General features: G+C 42.3%; 2 protein-coding genes and 1 pseudogene across 2 annotated transcripts; 1 reads left to right on the plus strand and 2 right to left on the minus strand.

The window, feature by feature from the left end:
- Nucleotides 1-2,170: 2,170 nt before the first annotated feature.
- On the minus strand, nucleotides 2,171-3,169 carry LOC118095705 (olfactory receptor 6C1-like). Its single transcript, XM_035136937.3, has one exon. It carries the CDS (start codon nucleotides 3,161-3,163, stop codon nucleotides 2,180-2,182), a length of 984 nt encoding a protein of 327 aa, XP_034992828.1. The 5' UTR covers nucleotides 3,164-3,169; the 3' UTR covers nucleotides 2,171-2,179.
- Nucleotides 3,170-7,252: 4,083 nt separating this feature from the next.
- On the plus strand, nucleotides 7,253-9,024 carry LOC118095704 (olfactory receptor 6E1-like; annotated as a pseudogene).
- Nucleotides 9,025-10,410: 1,386 nt separating this feature from the next.
- LOC118095703 (olfactory receptor 6E1-like) lies at nucleotides 10,411-11,364 on the minus strand. Its single transcript, XM_035136935.1, has one exon. It carries the CDS (start codon nucleotides 11,362-11,364, stop codon nucleotides 10,411-10,413), a length of 954 nt encoding a protein of 317 aa, XP_034992826.1.
- Between the last annotated feature and the right edge of the window lie 3,378 nt (nucleotides 11,365-14,742).

Raw genomic sequence — 14,742 nt, forward strand, 5'->3', positions numbered from 1 at the left:
GCAGTTATCTTTCATGTAGAGTTCTAAATCCTATAATCTTACCACAGCTGGTTGTCTTGCCTTCATTCTGTTGACATAATATCAGTTAAGCAAGCTTTATTAAAAGGTGCCTTGGGAGAATGGTCACAATGCTTGAATCAGCCTTCTACAATCTGTGCTCTTCTTATGTTTGGAATACAATTCCCAGTAGGTCCTGCCCAGTTCAAACCATCCAAACATCAACCATCACAGACCCTCCAAGTGTCCCTATTTTCCAGGGACATCCCTGATTTGGAGAAGCCATCCTGGTTTCTGATTTGATCACAGAATGTTCCACTTTTCCTTAGGATGTCCCTATTTTCATTGAAGAAATGTTGGAGGGTATGGAGTTATCCGACCCTAGGCCATTTTAAAGCAATCTGGTACAGTGCCAAAAACCTGGTACACACACACACTTCAAGTTGGGAAAGGGGACAACATAAAAGAAGGCGTAATTCTGAACTGGTACAGCTCCGTCATATGTCCAAAGTTAGGACTGCACAAGCTGAGGCACTCAATACAGACTAGCTCAGGGTCGTAAACTAAGGCCCGGGGGCCGGATGCGGCCCAATCACCTTCTAAATCCGGCCCACGGACAGTCTGGGAATCAGCATGTTTTTACATGAGTAGAATGTGTACTTTTATTTAAAATGCATCTCTGGGTTATTTGTGGGGCATAGGAATTCATTCATATTTTTTTCCCCAAAATATAGTCCGCCCCCCCACAAGGTCTGAGGGACAGTGGACCGGCCCCCTGCTGAAAAAGTTTGCTGACCCCTGGGTTGGCTGCTCTAAAAAAAATTTCTAGCAGAAGGTTCAGGTTGTATTCAGCCTCAACAGATTTTGGTTGTGGAGCTGGTTTTCCACATTAAGATTTGCCTTCAAAACATGACATACTTGTTGTGTGTCCCAGGAAAAAATGGGGCATCCCTTTTTTTCTCTGTGTGAAATCACAACACCCATTTTGCGTGCTGCGAACACTCGGCATCTTGCCCAGAAAAAGCACTTTTCTCAGGGTAGAGTGAGGCATGGGTCACATGATTCACCTTGGAGTGCATCCCAGAAGACACACATGCTGGTATTAGATCTCCAAAATTTGGAGGGTATGACACCAGAGTGGTTATCTTACTTCCTCCCAGTGCCTTTTCCCCGTCCAAAGCTGATTTTTCACACAGTAGCTATCACTGGCAGATTTCATGAGAAAACTGTTAGAGGAGGAAAGGCTCATCAAGTTTGTTTACCATTGACCCAATGAAGCAGATTGCAACAAGCCACCATATCTAGCAACACATCAGTCATTTTTACTATGCTTTCACTGGGATACCTGATAGGAGCCTCCTATGGGAACTTCTGGATGTGAATTTAGGGCTGTAGCCAACTAAGTTCTAACCACTGAAATTAATTGGCCTCAATCGGCAGCTATATTAATTTCAATGGGTCTACTTTGAGTAGGACTAACTTTGAAGACAGCTCTTAGTATTGCAAAAGGAGTTGTTCAGGTATTGCAAGTGTGTGTGTAGTTTATTTGAATTCCCCCTGAAAGGGTAAATCTAGATTAAATGGGGGTGGGGGGATTCTGATGCCAACAATGTTGTGAAGATGCTGGCAAAAAATGTGTATGCATTAAAAGCACACAGCAGCCTGTTTTTATGTGATTTGTTTCTCTCACAGATTGGACTTTTCGCAATAGTGTATTCCAGCCAGAAGGCCCAGTTTTCACATGAACAGAGGTCGCATGAAGGTTGCTAGTCAAACCTTTGCAGAGCTACAATTCCCAGCACCCTTAGTAAACTACAGTTCCCAGAAATATTTCAGGAAAGCCAATACTTTTAAAGTGGTATAAGAGTGCATTAAATGTATGGTATAGGTGTGACCAGGGACTTTGTAACCACCCTTCTAGGATGTATAAACTGGGGCAAAGGCTTCCTGCCTCAGAGGGTTGTTGTGCTGACAAAAGTGCATAGGTAGAGCTATACAAATGAGATGGCTGGCTGATGACTAGATACCTTTATGATTCTATGATCTTCGGACTATGAAATAAAGATCTGGTAATAATTCAGAGGTTTTCCAAACCAATGAAGGTTTTTTTTAAAAAGGAGAAATCTATTTATTTGGGCTTCTGAAACTCCATAAGAAGTATCATAGATCTATTTTGATCAGTTCATAACTCCCCTTCCTTCCATCGTTTCAAACTGCATGAGTTTCTCTGCATTTTATTAAATACATGCTTGCAGGCAAAAACATTTTTCAAGGCATCTTGGACCTGCCTGTTCCTCAGGCTGTACACAAAGGGGGTCATAAGAGGACAAACCACATTGTTAAGAACGGCCACAACCTTGTTGAAGTTTTGCCCACCATCCCGCTCAGGTATGATGTACATAGAGATGCAGCTTCCATAGGTGACAGTGACAACGGTGATGTGGGCAGCACAGGTGGAAAAGGCCTTCTGCCTCCCTGCAGCAGTTGGGATGTGGAGAACAGTTGAGATTATATTCACATAGGACACAACAGTGATAGCTAAAGTCCCCAGTAGCGTAAACACCGAAAGAATAAAGCCGGAGAGCTCTAGGAAATGTGTGTCACCACAGAGAAGACGGAGTAATGGTTTGCTGTCGCAGAAGAAATGGTCAATGATGTTTGAGCCACAAACAGGAAATTGAATGAACAGAACAGTTTGGGCCAAAATCACAGCAAACGACCCAATCCAAGAGAACAGCACCAAAAGTGTGCAGAGCGTCTCGTTCATGATGGTGGTGTACCTTAGGGGGTTGCAGATGGCCACATATCGGTCAAAGGACATCACAGTCAGCAGGAAGAAATCTGTGGTGCCCAGAAAGAAATAGAAAAACAATTGGCTTAAACATCCAGCATACGAGATTGTTTTCCTGCCAGATGCAAGGTTGAACAATGCCTTTGGGACGGCAGCAGTGGTGTATCCAATTTCCAAGACGGCGTAATTCCGGAGGAAGAAATACATGGGTGTCCTGAGGTGGGAATCCATGAGAGTGATGGTAATAATGATCATGTTTCCCATTACAGCCATCAGGTACATGATTAAGAAAAGGACAAAGAAAAATATCTCTAGTTTGCCATTCTCAGTGAATCCCAGCAGTAAAAACTCATTGATCTTTGTTTGGTTCTCCATAAGGTCTTGATGTTCACAAGTTATTTGCTGGGAAAAGATAAGTATAGATAAGTAGCATCATTATCATCATCATTATTATGAAGTTAAGCCAAGCCTGCCTGGATCAGACCAGGGAAGCCTCCTGTTTCATACATTTACCCAGAATCGGAGTCATAGAATCATAGAGTTGAAAGGGACCACAAAGGTCATCTAGTCAAAACACCTGCAATGCAAGAATCCTTTTGCCCATTGTGGGGTTGAACCCAAGACCCTAAGATTAAGAGTCTCATTCTCTTCCAACTGAGCTATCCAGTCAGTGGAAATTCACACAACTGGATTCAATTGACCATACCTGCAAAGAGAGCGGTAAATGTCCATTTACAAGTGCCATTTTTATCCAAAGCACACATGCAAAGAGTAAAGGCTTTGCAAACATTGAACAATCAGCTGATCAGTTGCAAAGCCCTTCTCTGGCAACATATCTGCAAAGAAATTAATTGAGACTGCCAATAACTATTGGTAATTTGGCGTTCACACTATTGGTTAGTACTTCCACGTAATGAAGAACTAATAACAATGTTTGTGAGATAGTGTGTGAGGAAGGCAGCTACTGAATTTGCACATCACCAGGGCAGGTCTTAACTTAGGTTGAGTGAGGCAGTTACCTTATGGAACAGAAGGTGAACGGTTCAGTGCAATGTTGGAGGACAGAGTTGTGGGTACCACATCCCCTGCCATATATTCCTTCAGCTAAAGCATGGTAGACGACTTCACTGTGTCACCAGTGTTGATGTAAGAGTCAGCTGCCCTTTGCCTCAGGCTCCGTAATACCTCATCTCACCATGTCCATTGTACTGTGACTGCCTCTGCCCTGAAAGAGAGTCTGACTTCACTGTGACAATGGTTGTATTACCAAAATCAGAAGCTGAGCCAATGGGATTGTGGCAGAAAATAGGCACAACAGCTTTGCTAACCATCATGGAGCTCAGGCCAGAAAATTACCATGTTCGGCATATGTGGCTTGAAGTCAGAGTACATAAAAGCCTTTATGCCCAAAATGATTGTGAGAGAGTTCTAAGATTTCAAAAAGTGTGTAATTGGAGTTGAGCCACGGTGCCTGAAGGACCACAGGTGGAAGGGAGGGAATACTACGAATATAATAGCAAAAGTGGTCAAATTCTCCTATAATATTTGTAAGAATGCACACATTGGTGACAATAAGACGTCAAAGTTCATTATATTACGAAAAATGGCTTTGAAAAAACGTGTAGATTAGGAAAAAATGCCTACCAAAATGTGCATTTTAGGAGAACTTTTTTTCACGAAGACTTAAATAAATAAATAAACATAAGTAAAAACAATGTGATTTACCTAAATTTTGTATTAGTTAACTATTTAATCATATAGCACGGCACTGATTCAACCCTAGATATATCTCAAAAAAAGGAAAAAAAATGACATATTTGCCTCATTATAAAAATAAGAAAACTCACCTTTATAAAGCAAAGCAGTATAATATGCTATAATATGTCTCACCTAGGTAAGATGCAGCTTTCAGCACCAGATCTATAATATAGATTTCCTGTGTCACTTAAATCTTATCATGGCTGGGTGTCTTTAATCATACTCTCTATAGAATACTAGTGAGGGAAGCTTTATTTAAAGGTACCTTGGGAGGAGGATGTTCACTGTTAAGTGGAACAAAGCTGCTTTAAATTGCATAGATTAGCCTTCTCCAACCCTTGCTCCCCACATGTTTGGACTACAGCTCCCAGCAGCCACTGCCAGATCCAAAGGGTCCCAAATTCAATCTCCAGGTTAGGAGCTGATGATTATTCCGCTCTTTCCCAGGTCTATCTGAAGTTGGTAGCAATTGAACCCAGGACTTTCTGCGTGCAAATCAGACACTCTACCACTCAGCCCTCCCCATCCCCCACAATGGAATGTGTTGCACCCATAACAGAGGACAGGAGGCACCTGGCCAAGTGCTGGAAGTCCCCAATTGGTTAACTTGGATAGGACCACAGGTTAGCTACCCTTCCTCTGTCTATAGACATCACCCCTCTCCTTTGCCTGTTTAAGTCACGGTCAGCAGTGATTAGAAATGGGTCCATTTTCCGCTCTCCATCCCCCCAAGAAATGCTTAGCAGACATTTAATTAATTTAAATGAGCTGTACACCCCCTTACAGTGGAGATTCCAGTTTCATGGTGAGTGTTTCAGTCTCCTGAAATAGCTGCTTGCCAGTTCTTCATGCTTGCTGTGGCCTGACCTCCATCAATGGATGCTAACTATTCCTTGTAGCTCATCTCTCCTCTCCTCCCATTCCTTGAATGCTTTCCAAAAGTACTTTATAAGTATCAAAACGTGCACTCACCCAAATTTGACTAGCTGGTATCACTGAGAACAATAGTAGGGAACTGAGGGTGCTGACAAGTGGTTTTCCTTTTTCCCAGAATACTGAAAAGGTTGTCATAAAAGTGATTTTGTCAAAGTGGAAAGTGTTTGTTCATTTCTGTGTTCTGTGTTCTGTTCATTTGAGTGTCCAGAGGAGGGCAACCAAAATGGTCAAAGGCCTGGAAACGATGCCTTATGAGGAACGGCTTAGGGAGCTGGGTATGTTTAGCCTGGAGAAGAGAAGGTTAAGGGGTGATATGATAGCCATGTTCAAATATATAAAAGGATGTCATATAGAGGAGGGATAAAGGTTGTTTTCTGCTGCTCCAGAGAAGCGGACACGGAGCAATGGATTCAAACTACAAGAAAGAAGATTCCACCTAAACATTAGGAAGAACTTCCTGACAGTAAGAGCTGTTCGGCAGTGGAATTTGCTACCAAGGAATGTGGTGGAGTGGTGGAGACAGAGGCTTGACGGCCATCTGTCAGGAATGCTTTGATGGTGTTTCCTGCGGGGTTTCGGACTGGATGGCCCTTGTTGTCTCTTCCAATTCTATGAGTCTATGAGTCTATGATTCTAAAGAGAGCTGCTTTTTTCAGAAATGAATACAAATGACAACAGTTTTGCAAATGGGTTAATTTAAAAGGTATATTTGTTTTACATTGATGTTTAAGTTAGGGGACTTAGTTTGTTAAAAAACACACACAACAATCCCAGTTTTTATAGACTATCTAAAGGTACTGCAGGAAACTTTGCTATATAATAAACTTTAAACTTTATTATATATTTTCCTAAGCTCCAAGTCTACTCATTATCTTCTTAACAATAACAAGAACAATGATAATATCTATGCTGAAATACCTCTATGAATCAAGTTGCGCTTCTTATTCATTTTCCGGGTGGTAATTAATTCTCTAGGGAATGAATTCAAGGAACAAATTTATTAAACTGTGACAGAATAATTTTGACCTCCAATAACCTTACTAGATTCTAGCAGATCAGAGACCCTTACAGCCACCCAGATTTGACAGGTTGGCATAACGGGGGGCAATTATGAGGAACTGAGAGTGTGGGCAAGTGATGGGAATTTAAACTCTTTTTTTTTTTTTGGTGCACAGAAAAAGTTGCCATAAGAGTGATTTTGACAGAGTTGAAAGTGTTTGTGCAATGCCGTGAGTAGTTTCACCTCATCTCTAAAGACAGCATTCTACATATCAGAAAGGATGACTTTTTTCAAATGCATGTTGATTTCAAATATACAGCATGTCTTTTTAAACTGATGTTAAAAGTTAAAAACCTTTACATGGGACTTTTAAAAATCCAGTTTTCATATGCGTTTTCATAGAGCATTGCTAGAAACTTTGCTAGATAATTAACTTCAATCCTTAAACAAATGATTAGTTCCCAAGTCTACTTATTAACTTCTTTAAAAATTAAACCATCTAAGTTGAGATGCCTCCAAGGATCAAAACTTGCCTCTCACTTTAGGGTAATTAATTCTCTAGGGAATGATTGCTAGGAGCAAACTTCTTAAACTTTTAAAAATAATAATGATGATGATGATGATGACCTCTGGTAACCTTGGTTGATACCAGGAAATCAGAAAACAACTGAATGAATACCAGATCTCCTTCTCATAGACCAGCATGTAGACAGTGGTAAAGTGGTCAATTCTAAAGTGCAGGAACCTATCAGGACAGCCCCATCCCCAAGATGAGAGTCCACAAAAGTAGGCAGGTGTGGACTATATACATCAGTGATAGCCAAAATGGTGCCCTCCACATGAAGTTGGACCCTGCTGTCCCTGACCAAAGCTATACAGGCTGAGGCTGATGGGCTTTGTAGTCCAACAACTTCTGGGGGGCATCTTCTTGGTAATCCATGATCTGCATACAGGCAAATACATATGAGGCAAAGGACACAGAATATATTATCCAATGCATGAGGGTCAGAAAGACTGAAATGGAGCCATTCAAAGTGTATCAGCTTTACCTACCTCATCCATTAAAGTAAAAATAAAATAAACCAAATGATATTCACAGGTATTCTGCCAATGGCTTCAGAACTGTGCCATCTTGGAAATTGGATACACCATTGCTGCCATCCCAAAAGTGTTGTTCAACCTTGCATCTGGCAGGAAAACAATCTCGTATGCTGGATGTATAAGTCAATTGTTTCCCTATTTCTTCCTGGGGACATCACATGCATTGGGGGTCATGTTGTGAAGGATCCTGTCATCAAAATATACAGGAAGGAACTGTTACAGCCCGATAGTGTACACCTCACAGCCACTGGTAACGATTATTGGCTGAGCGAGCCAATGGGCATGGCCTCTTGCAATGGTTGGCCGTTTGCGAAGCGTCTTTTCAGGTGTAGGTAGTCTTGGTGGCGAGACCTTGATTTGCAGTCTTGGGTGGCAGGTGCAGGCCTTGGGCGGAATCCTTTAGTCATTTACCAGAAAGGGGGGACATGAGGGAGGTGACCCCCCGCCCCCATTGCGGCAGCGATACCATGGTTCCCATAAACGGGGTCTGGGGGGGAGGCATTGACCATATGCCCAGAGGTCATCATTGCCCTCCCCCTCCAGTGGCGGCGAAAAGGGGGGCGGGCTATCTGCTTGAACATATGTTCTCCAGAGCTAGCCCAACCCCCACATATGCTGGATAACCCTGAAATTACCCAGATCCCCGGCTGGGGGCTGGGAAGGATAAACACCCAGTGCCTGAGCCAAGGTCTCCCTACACCTGAATCTTAATAAAGTTGTGGCCAATTTTAATCCCATAGAACATTGTCTGGTGTCATTATTCTGCTTGGGGGTTGCCTGGGGTTTTGGGGGACTCCGCCTGACCGCCCAAAACAATCTCGTATGCTGGATGTATAAGTGAATTCCCCCCCCCCTATTTCTTCCCGGGGACCACAGATTTCTTCCTGCTGACTGTGATGTCCTTTGACCGATATGTGGCCGTCTGCAACCCCCTAAGGTATACCACCATCATGAACGAGACGCTCTGCACACTTTTGGTGCTGTTCTCATGGATTGGGTTGCTTGCTGTGATTTTGGCCCAAACTGTTCTGTTCATTCAATTTCCTGTTTGTGGCTCACACATCGTTGACCATTTCTTCTGCGACAGCAAACCATTACTCCATCTTCTCTGTGGTGACACACATTTTCTGGAGCTCTCCAGCTTTATTCTTTTGGTGTTTACACTACTGGGGACATTAGCTATCACTGTTGTGTCCTGTGTGAATATAATCTCAACTGTTCTCCACATCCCTACTGCTGCATCTGCGCTGCCCACATCACCGTTGGCACTGTCACCTATGGAAGCTGCATCTCTATGTACATCATACCAGATCAGGGTGATGGGTATAATTTTAACAAGGTTGTGGCCATTCTTAACAATGTGGTTTGTCCTCTAATGACCCCCTTTGTGTACAGCTTGAGGAACAGGCAAGTTAAAGATGCTTTGAAAGGTGCTTTTTGACTGCAGACATTTATTTAATAAAGGACAAATAAACTGGTGTAGTTCAAAAGAAAGAGAGGAGGGATAAGTGTGAACCATCTCAAATAGGCCCATAATACATCTTGTGGCATGTCAAAAGCTGGAACAAATAGTTTTATTTTATTTTATTTTTTAAAAAACTCTCTCTATACCTTTTACGCCATATAATCCATATCATTGTTCAATTCAGGAAATCTGGAGCAAGAACATTAATCAATCAATCAATCAATCAATCAATCAAATCTTTTATTGACATCATTTTCAAACAAGAACATCTGAACATCTGGAGCAGGCATCCCCAAACTGCGGCCCTCCAGATGTTTTGGTCTACAACTCCCATGATCCCTAGCTAACAGGACCAGTGGCCAGGGAAGATGGGAATTGTAGTCCAAAACATCTGGAGGGCCAAAATTTGGGAATGCCTGATCTGGAGCAAGAACATCTGAACCAACTCATGAAGTATGGATTTTAGAAGACCTGCTTCCTTACTGAATTTTCAAATGAGAATACCTATGTGCAAAACAATGTCCAATGCACATCATTTGGCCTTGGAAGGTGTGGAAAATATTACCTTCCTCAGTCTCAATTCTGGCATTGCATGAAAAACCATCTCAGCTACAGGATGCTGGCAAAGCCTAATTCAAAGTAGAACTTGTGCTATATAAGATAATATATAATACATCTTCCAGAACATTATGCAATATATAAACATGTTTGTCTATTTAATGGAATGGAATGAAATAATACATTTATTTAACAGAATTAAATAATGTTTATGGGTACTCTCGTTTTGACTCAAGAAAATCACCATTTTATAGTTCAAATTGGGAAAAATAAATACAGTAAAAGGACAAAAGTATGAAGATTCAAAAAAATGTTTAGGGGTATGCGCACCCCTGCGTCCCCCAGAAAAAAAGCACTGGTAATAATGATGATGTTTCAAGATGGAGTGTAACACTAATTTTTCTAGGCAGAGCTTCTGCAAAGATTGATACTTCTGAAGAATAATACAATGCCCATTTCCTTTCACAGTCCCTTTTCAGATGGTCCCTTTTCAGAGCTCCTTTTCAGAAGAAGAAGAAGAAGAAGAAGAAGAAGAAGAAGAAGAAGAAGAAGAAGAAGAAGAAGAAGAAGAAGAAGAAGAAGAAGAAGAAGAAGAAGGAGAGTTTGTATTTGATATCCCGCTAAAATTCTCCTTTCTCTTCCTCCCCCACAACAAACACTCTGTGAGGTGAGTGGGGCTGAGAGACTTCAAAGAAGTGTGACTGGCCCAAGGTCACCCAGCAGCTGCATGTGGAGGAGCAGAGACGCGAACCCGGTTCCCCAGATTACGAGTCTACCACTCTTACCCACTCCACCACACTGGCTTCAGGTGGTCCCTGGTCCCTTAGCAATGGTTTTGAGTTGCCCAAACAAATTTCTCAAGGCCTCCTGAACCTGTTTGTTCCTCAAGCTGTAGATGAAAGGGTTGAGCAAAGGGGACACAACAGTATTGAGGACGGCCACCATTTTGCCAAACTCCACTTTGCTACTCTGTGTCGGTTTGATATAAAGGAAGATGCAGCTCCCGTAGGTGATGGAGACCACAATGAAGTGAGAGGCACAAGTGGAAAAAGCCTTCTGTCTCCCTGTGGCAGTGGGGAAATGTAAGATGGTTCGGATTATATTGACGTATGACATTACTGTAATCACCAAGCTTCCCAGCACAGACAGCACAGCAGTGATGAACCCAACGAATTCCAAAAGCGATGTGTCCCCACAAACGAGTTTGATCAATGGTGTATTGTCACAGAAGAAGTGGTCAAGGACGTTGGACTTGCACATTGGGAACTGTAGGGAAAGCACTGATGGACCTATGATCAGCAGAAACCTGCCAGCCCAACAAAACACAACCAGCGTGATGCATAAGTAATGGTTCATAATAGCTGGATATCGCAAAGGATTGCTGATGGCTACATATCGATCGTAGGACATGACAGCTAAGAGGAAGAACTCGGTGGTTCCCAGGTGGAAATATAAGAAGGACTGTATCAGGCAACCAATGTAAGTGATGTTTTTATTGCCGGTTGAAAGGTGGACCAAGGTTTGGGGGATGATTGCCGTGGTGAAGCCAATTTCCAAGACAGAGAAATTCTGGAGGAAGAAATACATAGGAGTGTGTAGCCGGTGATCTATTTGAGCAACAGTGATAATCACAGCATTGCCTAAGATTGACAGAAGGTAGGAAAAGAGAAGGGTGGTGAATAACAGGAGCTGCAGTTTCCGGATGTCGGTGAAGCCCAGAAGGATAAACTCACTGACTGTCGTTTGGTTATACTTCATGCCTTCTTTAGAACTAGAGATGGGGTGGGAGAAGAAAGTGATGGACTGAAATAAATAACATCAAAACAAACAAACAAACAAACAAACAAACAAACAAATAATGTTTGAACCACCCTGTGATCTTTGGATGAATGGCGGTGTACAAACGTGATAAATCTAAGCAAACTCAAATGAATAAATGTTCATAATCATGTAACTACAGAGCTGTAGACAATTACATGTGCAACCCCCAAGTTAAAATATGCCAATCTAAATTGCTTAATGGTGTTGATGTTGAGGATTGAGTTCAATCAAGATAACCATTATCTTTACTGCTGGGCTATGGCCCCTACAAAATATGAGCAAAACATACAAAGTCGGAAAAATGATGCTGACCTTTACTATATTTAGACAGACAGACAGACAGACAGACAGAGAGACAGACACACACATATAGGGCTAGAAGAGTAAAGCATAAGAAAGGCAGAGGTGGGTGGAAGAGGAGAAAGAGAAGAATCTAAGCCTGTGTGTGCTTTTTATCCTGATGGATAGATACAAAATTCTAAGCTACGGAAAATCATTTCTCTGTACCCTCCCAGTAACTCTAAATGTCACCTTTGGAAAAGAACCAGCATGGCGCTGTGTTTAGTGTGTTGGACTAGGGCCTGGGAAGCCTGAGTTCAAATCCTGACACAGTCATGAACCTTGGCCTAATCTACCTCTCAGGCTTACTTTTATGAAGATTGGGAACGAGAGAACCATGTACACCATTTCCAGCTCTTTGCAGGAACTATGAAGTCAGATTGCCAGGTTCCAAATGGCATCCCTGCTATCATGGAAAACTGCAGAAACATTACAATGTACTTTGTATATCCAGATAACAATGGGTAGAAAGATAGGGGGTCTATCTTAAATTAAGATGGCTGGTGGACCTAAGGTCTTCCAGAGGTTGTTGGACTCCAGCTCCCACCAGCCCCAGCCAGCATGGCCAATGGTCAAGGAGTGTGGGAGTTGAAGTTCAAAAGTATCTGCAGAGCCACAGGCTCCCCATTCCTGACAGAGGATCTGAGCCACCTCTCCTTCCTTTAAGCTTACCTTGCTAATTATTTCGTGCCTTCAATATTGTGGCTGTGCCAACCGCAGTGTAAAGGACCAACTTTTGTGAATGATTAGCCCCCTAATATCTCCTTTCTTTTTCTAATTTGAAAACTGCATAGAAATATTGACGTACAGAGACCTGGTTTTGTCATATTTGTCGCTCATTATAGGTTCCCAGAAGATTATAGGTTCCCAGAAGATCTATGTGTCCTGATAACGGATGATTAATTTAACCCTCTCTTGTTTTGATTCTACGGACTCCGTACTTGAAATGGGGGAGTGAAATGAAGAGGACATGTTGCATCTAGGGTGGGGTGGGGTGAGCTTAAACCCAGGAGGGCAAGGTTCATATTGTTGATGAATCTCAACCAAACTCTCTGCTACCCACTGCCAGGTCGGTGTAGCCCAGGACGACGACTCAGGAACAGAACTTGCTGAACAGTAACTTGATTTGTATTTGCTTCAATTATATACAGCAGAGTAAAGCACAGCTTTGTACAAGTTACTGTATACACAGACTAGATTCAACCTGTAAATCATCCAGCGACAAAACAGCTCTAAATCATCCAGCGCCAAAACAATAGTAGCTCTTGCCCTCTGATCCTGCTCCGAATCCCCAGCATCAGGCTTCAAAGGAGGTTTAGCCACAATATCCCAGAGAGAGTCTGTCTGTAACATAGCTTGCATCCACTGGGACCACAGCAAGTAGTTGTGATTGTTGAGACCCTCAAAAGGTAACGCAAACGGATGAGCCATGTCTGTGTTAGTCAGCATCCAGTCATCTTGTAGACACGGGTCTACCGCCAATCAGCTCTTAGCATCGACTCCACGACACTCTGCCACCAATCACCACTGGCATGTCAGCACCAATTTCTTCCCTAGGAATCTGTGAGACTTCCGACCCTTGCGTCCATGACTTGGCTAGCACCTGGCAAACAAGCAGCGCTCCACAACCTGGATGCACGTAATCTGCGCCGGTAACCTGGGCCCATAACCTGTTGATGAATCTCAACCAAACTCTCTACTACCGACTGCCAGGTTGGTGTAGCCCAGGACGACGACTCAGGAACAGAACTTGCTGAACTGTAACTTGACTTGTATTTGCTTTAATTATATACAGCAGAGTAAAGCACAGCTTTGTACAAGTTACTATATACACAGACTAGATTCAAACTCTACACTCCAACCTCTCAACTCCAATCATACTCCAACACTGAACTGCTGTGTCATGCTTATAAGGGAAAACTTTTAATAATAATAATAATAATAATAATAATAATAATAATAATAATAATAATAATTTATACCCCGCCCATCTGGCTGGGTTTCCCCAGCCACTCTGGGCGGCTTACAACAGAAAAATGAAATAAAACAATTAAACATTAAAAGCCAATCACAGCCTGTTGCTAGGCTTCCCTGTCTCTAAGCAGACTTTCTCACATACTCTTCTTTAACTTGGCTTCTTGCTAACTGTCCACTTGAAAGCTGCAGTTTCTCACAGACCTCAACACATATCCCCAGAGAACTCGGAAACTTTCCTTGGGCCAGGCACTCTCTCTCAGCTTAACATCCTTCGCAGAGCTGTTGTGAAGATAAAATGGGGGCAGGAAACATACATGGAATGGTGAGATAAGAAGCAAGGCAAGTAAGTTAAATAGCATTGCTGTAAAATTCATAACTGAGGCCTAAGTTATATACTTTTAATAAAAAATCAGGGTCAACACTGTTAATATTAAAAAAATTAAAATGCTTGCATCATAATGTGATTATGATGATTCAGCTCACAACTATGGAGGGAATGCAAGGTTTTTAATCCCCCCCAGTTATTTACCCAAATCTCTCTCCAGCCCTTTTCTTTGACTCAAATGGGAGCTTTCTTCTCAATGCCAATAGAGGCTGCCGGGTGGGGGAGAGGATTTTCATAGAATCATAGAATCATGGAGTTGGAAGGGAACCTGAGTCATTGTGATGAAAGCCAGAAAGAAAAGGTTAACACCCCACCCCCACCCCACCCATGTCTTAAAGTCCCCAACCTGTGGCTACTATATCTTTTTTAAATGATTCCTGTAAACCTAAAGAGATGCATATAACTTCACATTTCAGATGGCCCATGTTGGATTGTAAATAGCCCTTGAGAGACACCTATTGTCTGTAGCTAAGGTCTGAAAGTGAGTGAAGTGGGGGTGGACATAAATGAAAGTGGAGGATGCTTTTGTGGCAGTTGAAGTGTGGAGATTACGGTGATGACTTTTTTACAACCTCATTTCTTTGTATCATAATTTGATGAGCTTTCATTAAAGA

This window comes from Zootoca vivipara, chromosome 12 (genome assembly GCF_965207765.1).
Source record: "Zootoca vivipara chromosome 12, rZooViv2.hap1.1, whole genome shotgun sequence".
Classification (NCBI taxonomy): Eukaryota; Metazoa; Chordata; class Lepidosauria; order Squamata; family Lacertidae; genus Zootoca; species Zootoca vivipara.

Bases quoted from the DNA above. Each gene is read 5' to 3' on its own strand.
- LOC118095705 (XM_035136937.3), bottom strand. From the start codon at position 3,163: ATGGAGAACCAAACAAAGATCAATGAGTTTTTACTGCTGGGATTCACT.
- LOC118095703 (XM_035136935.1), bottom strand. From the start codon at position 11,364: ATGAAGTATAACCAAACGACAGTCAGTGAGTTTATCCTTCTGGGCTTC.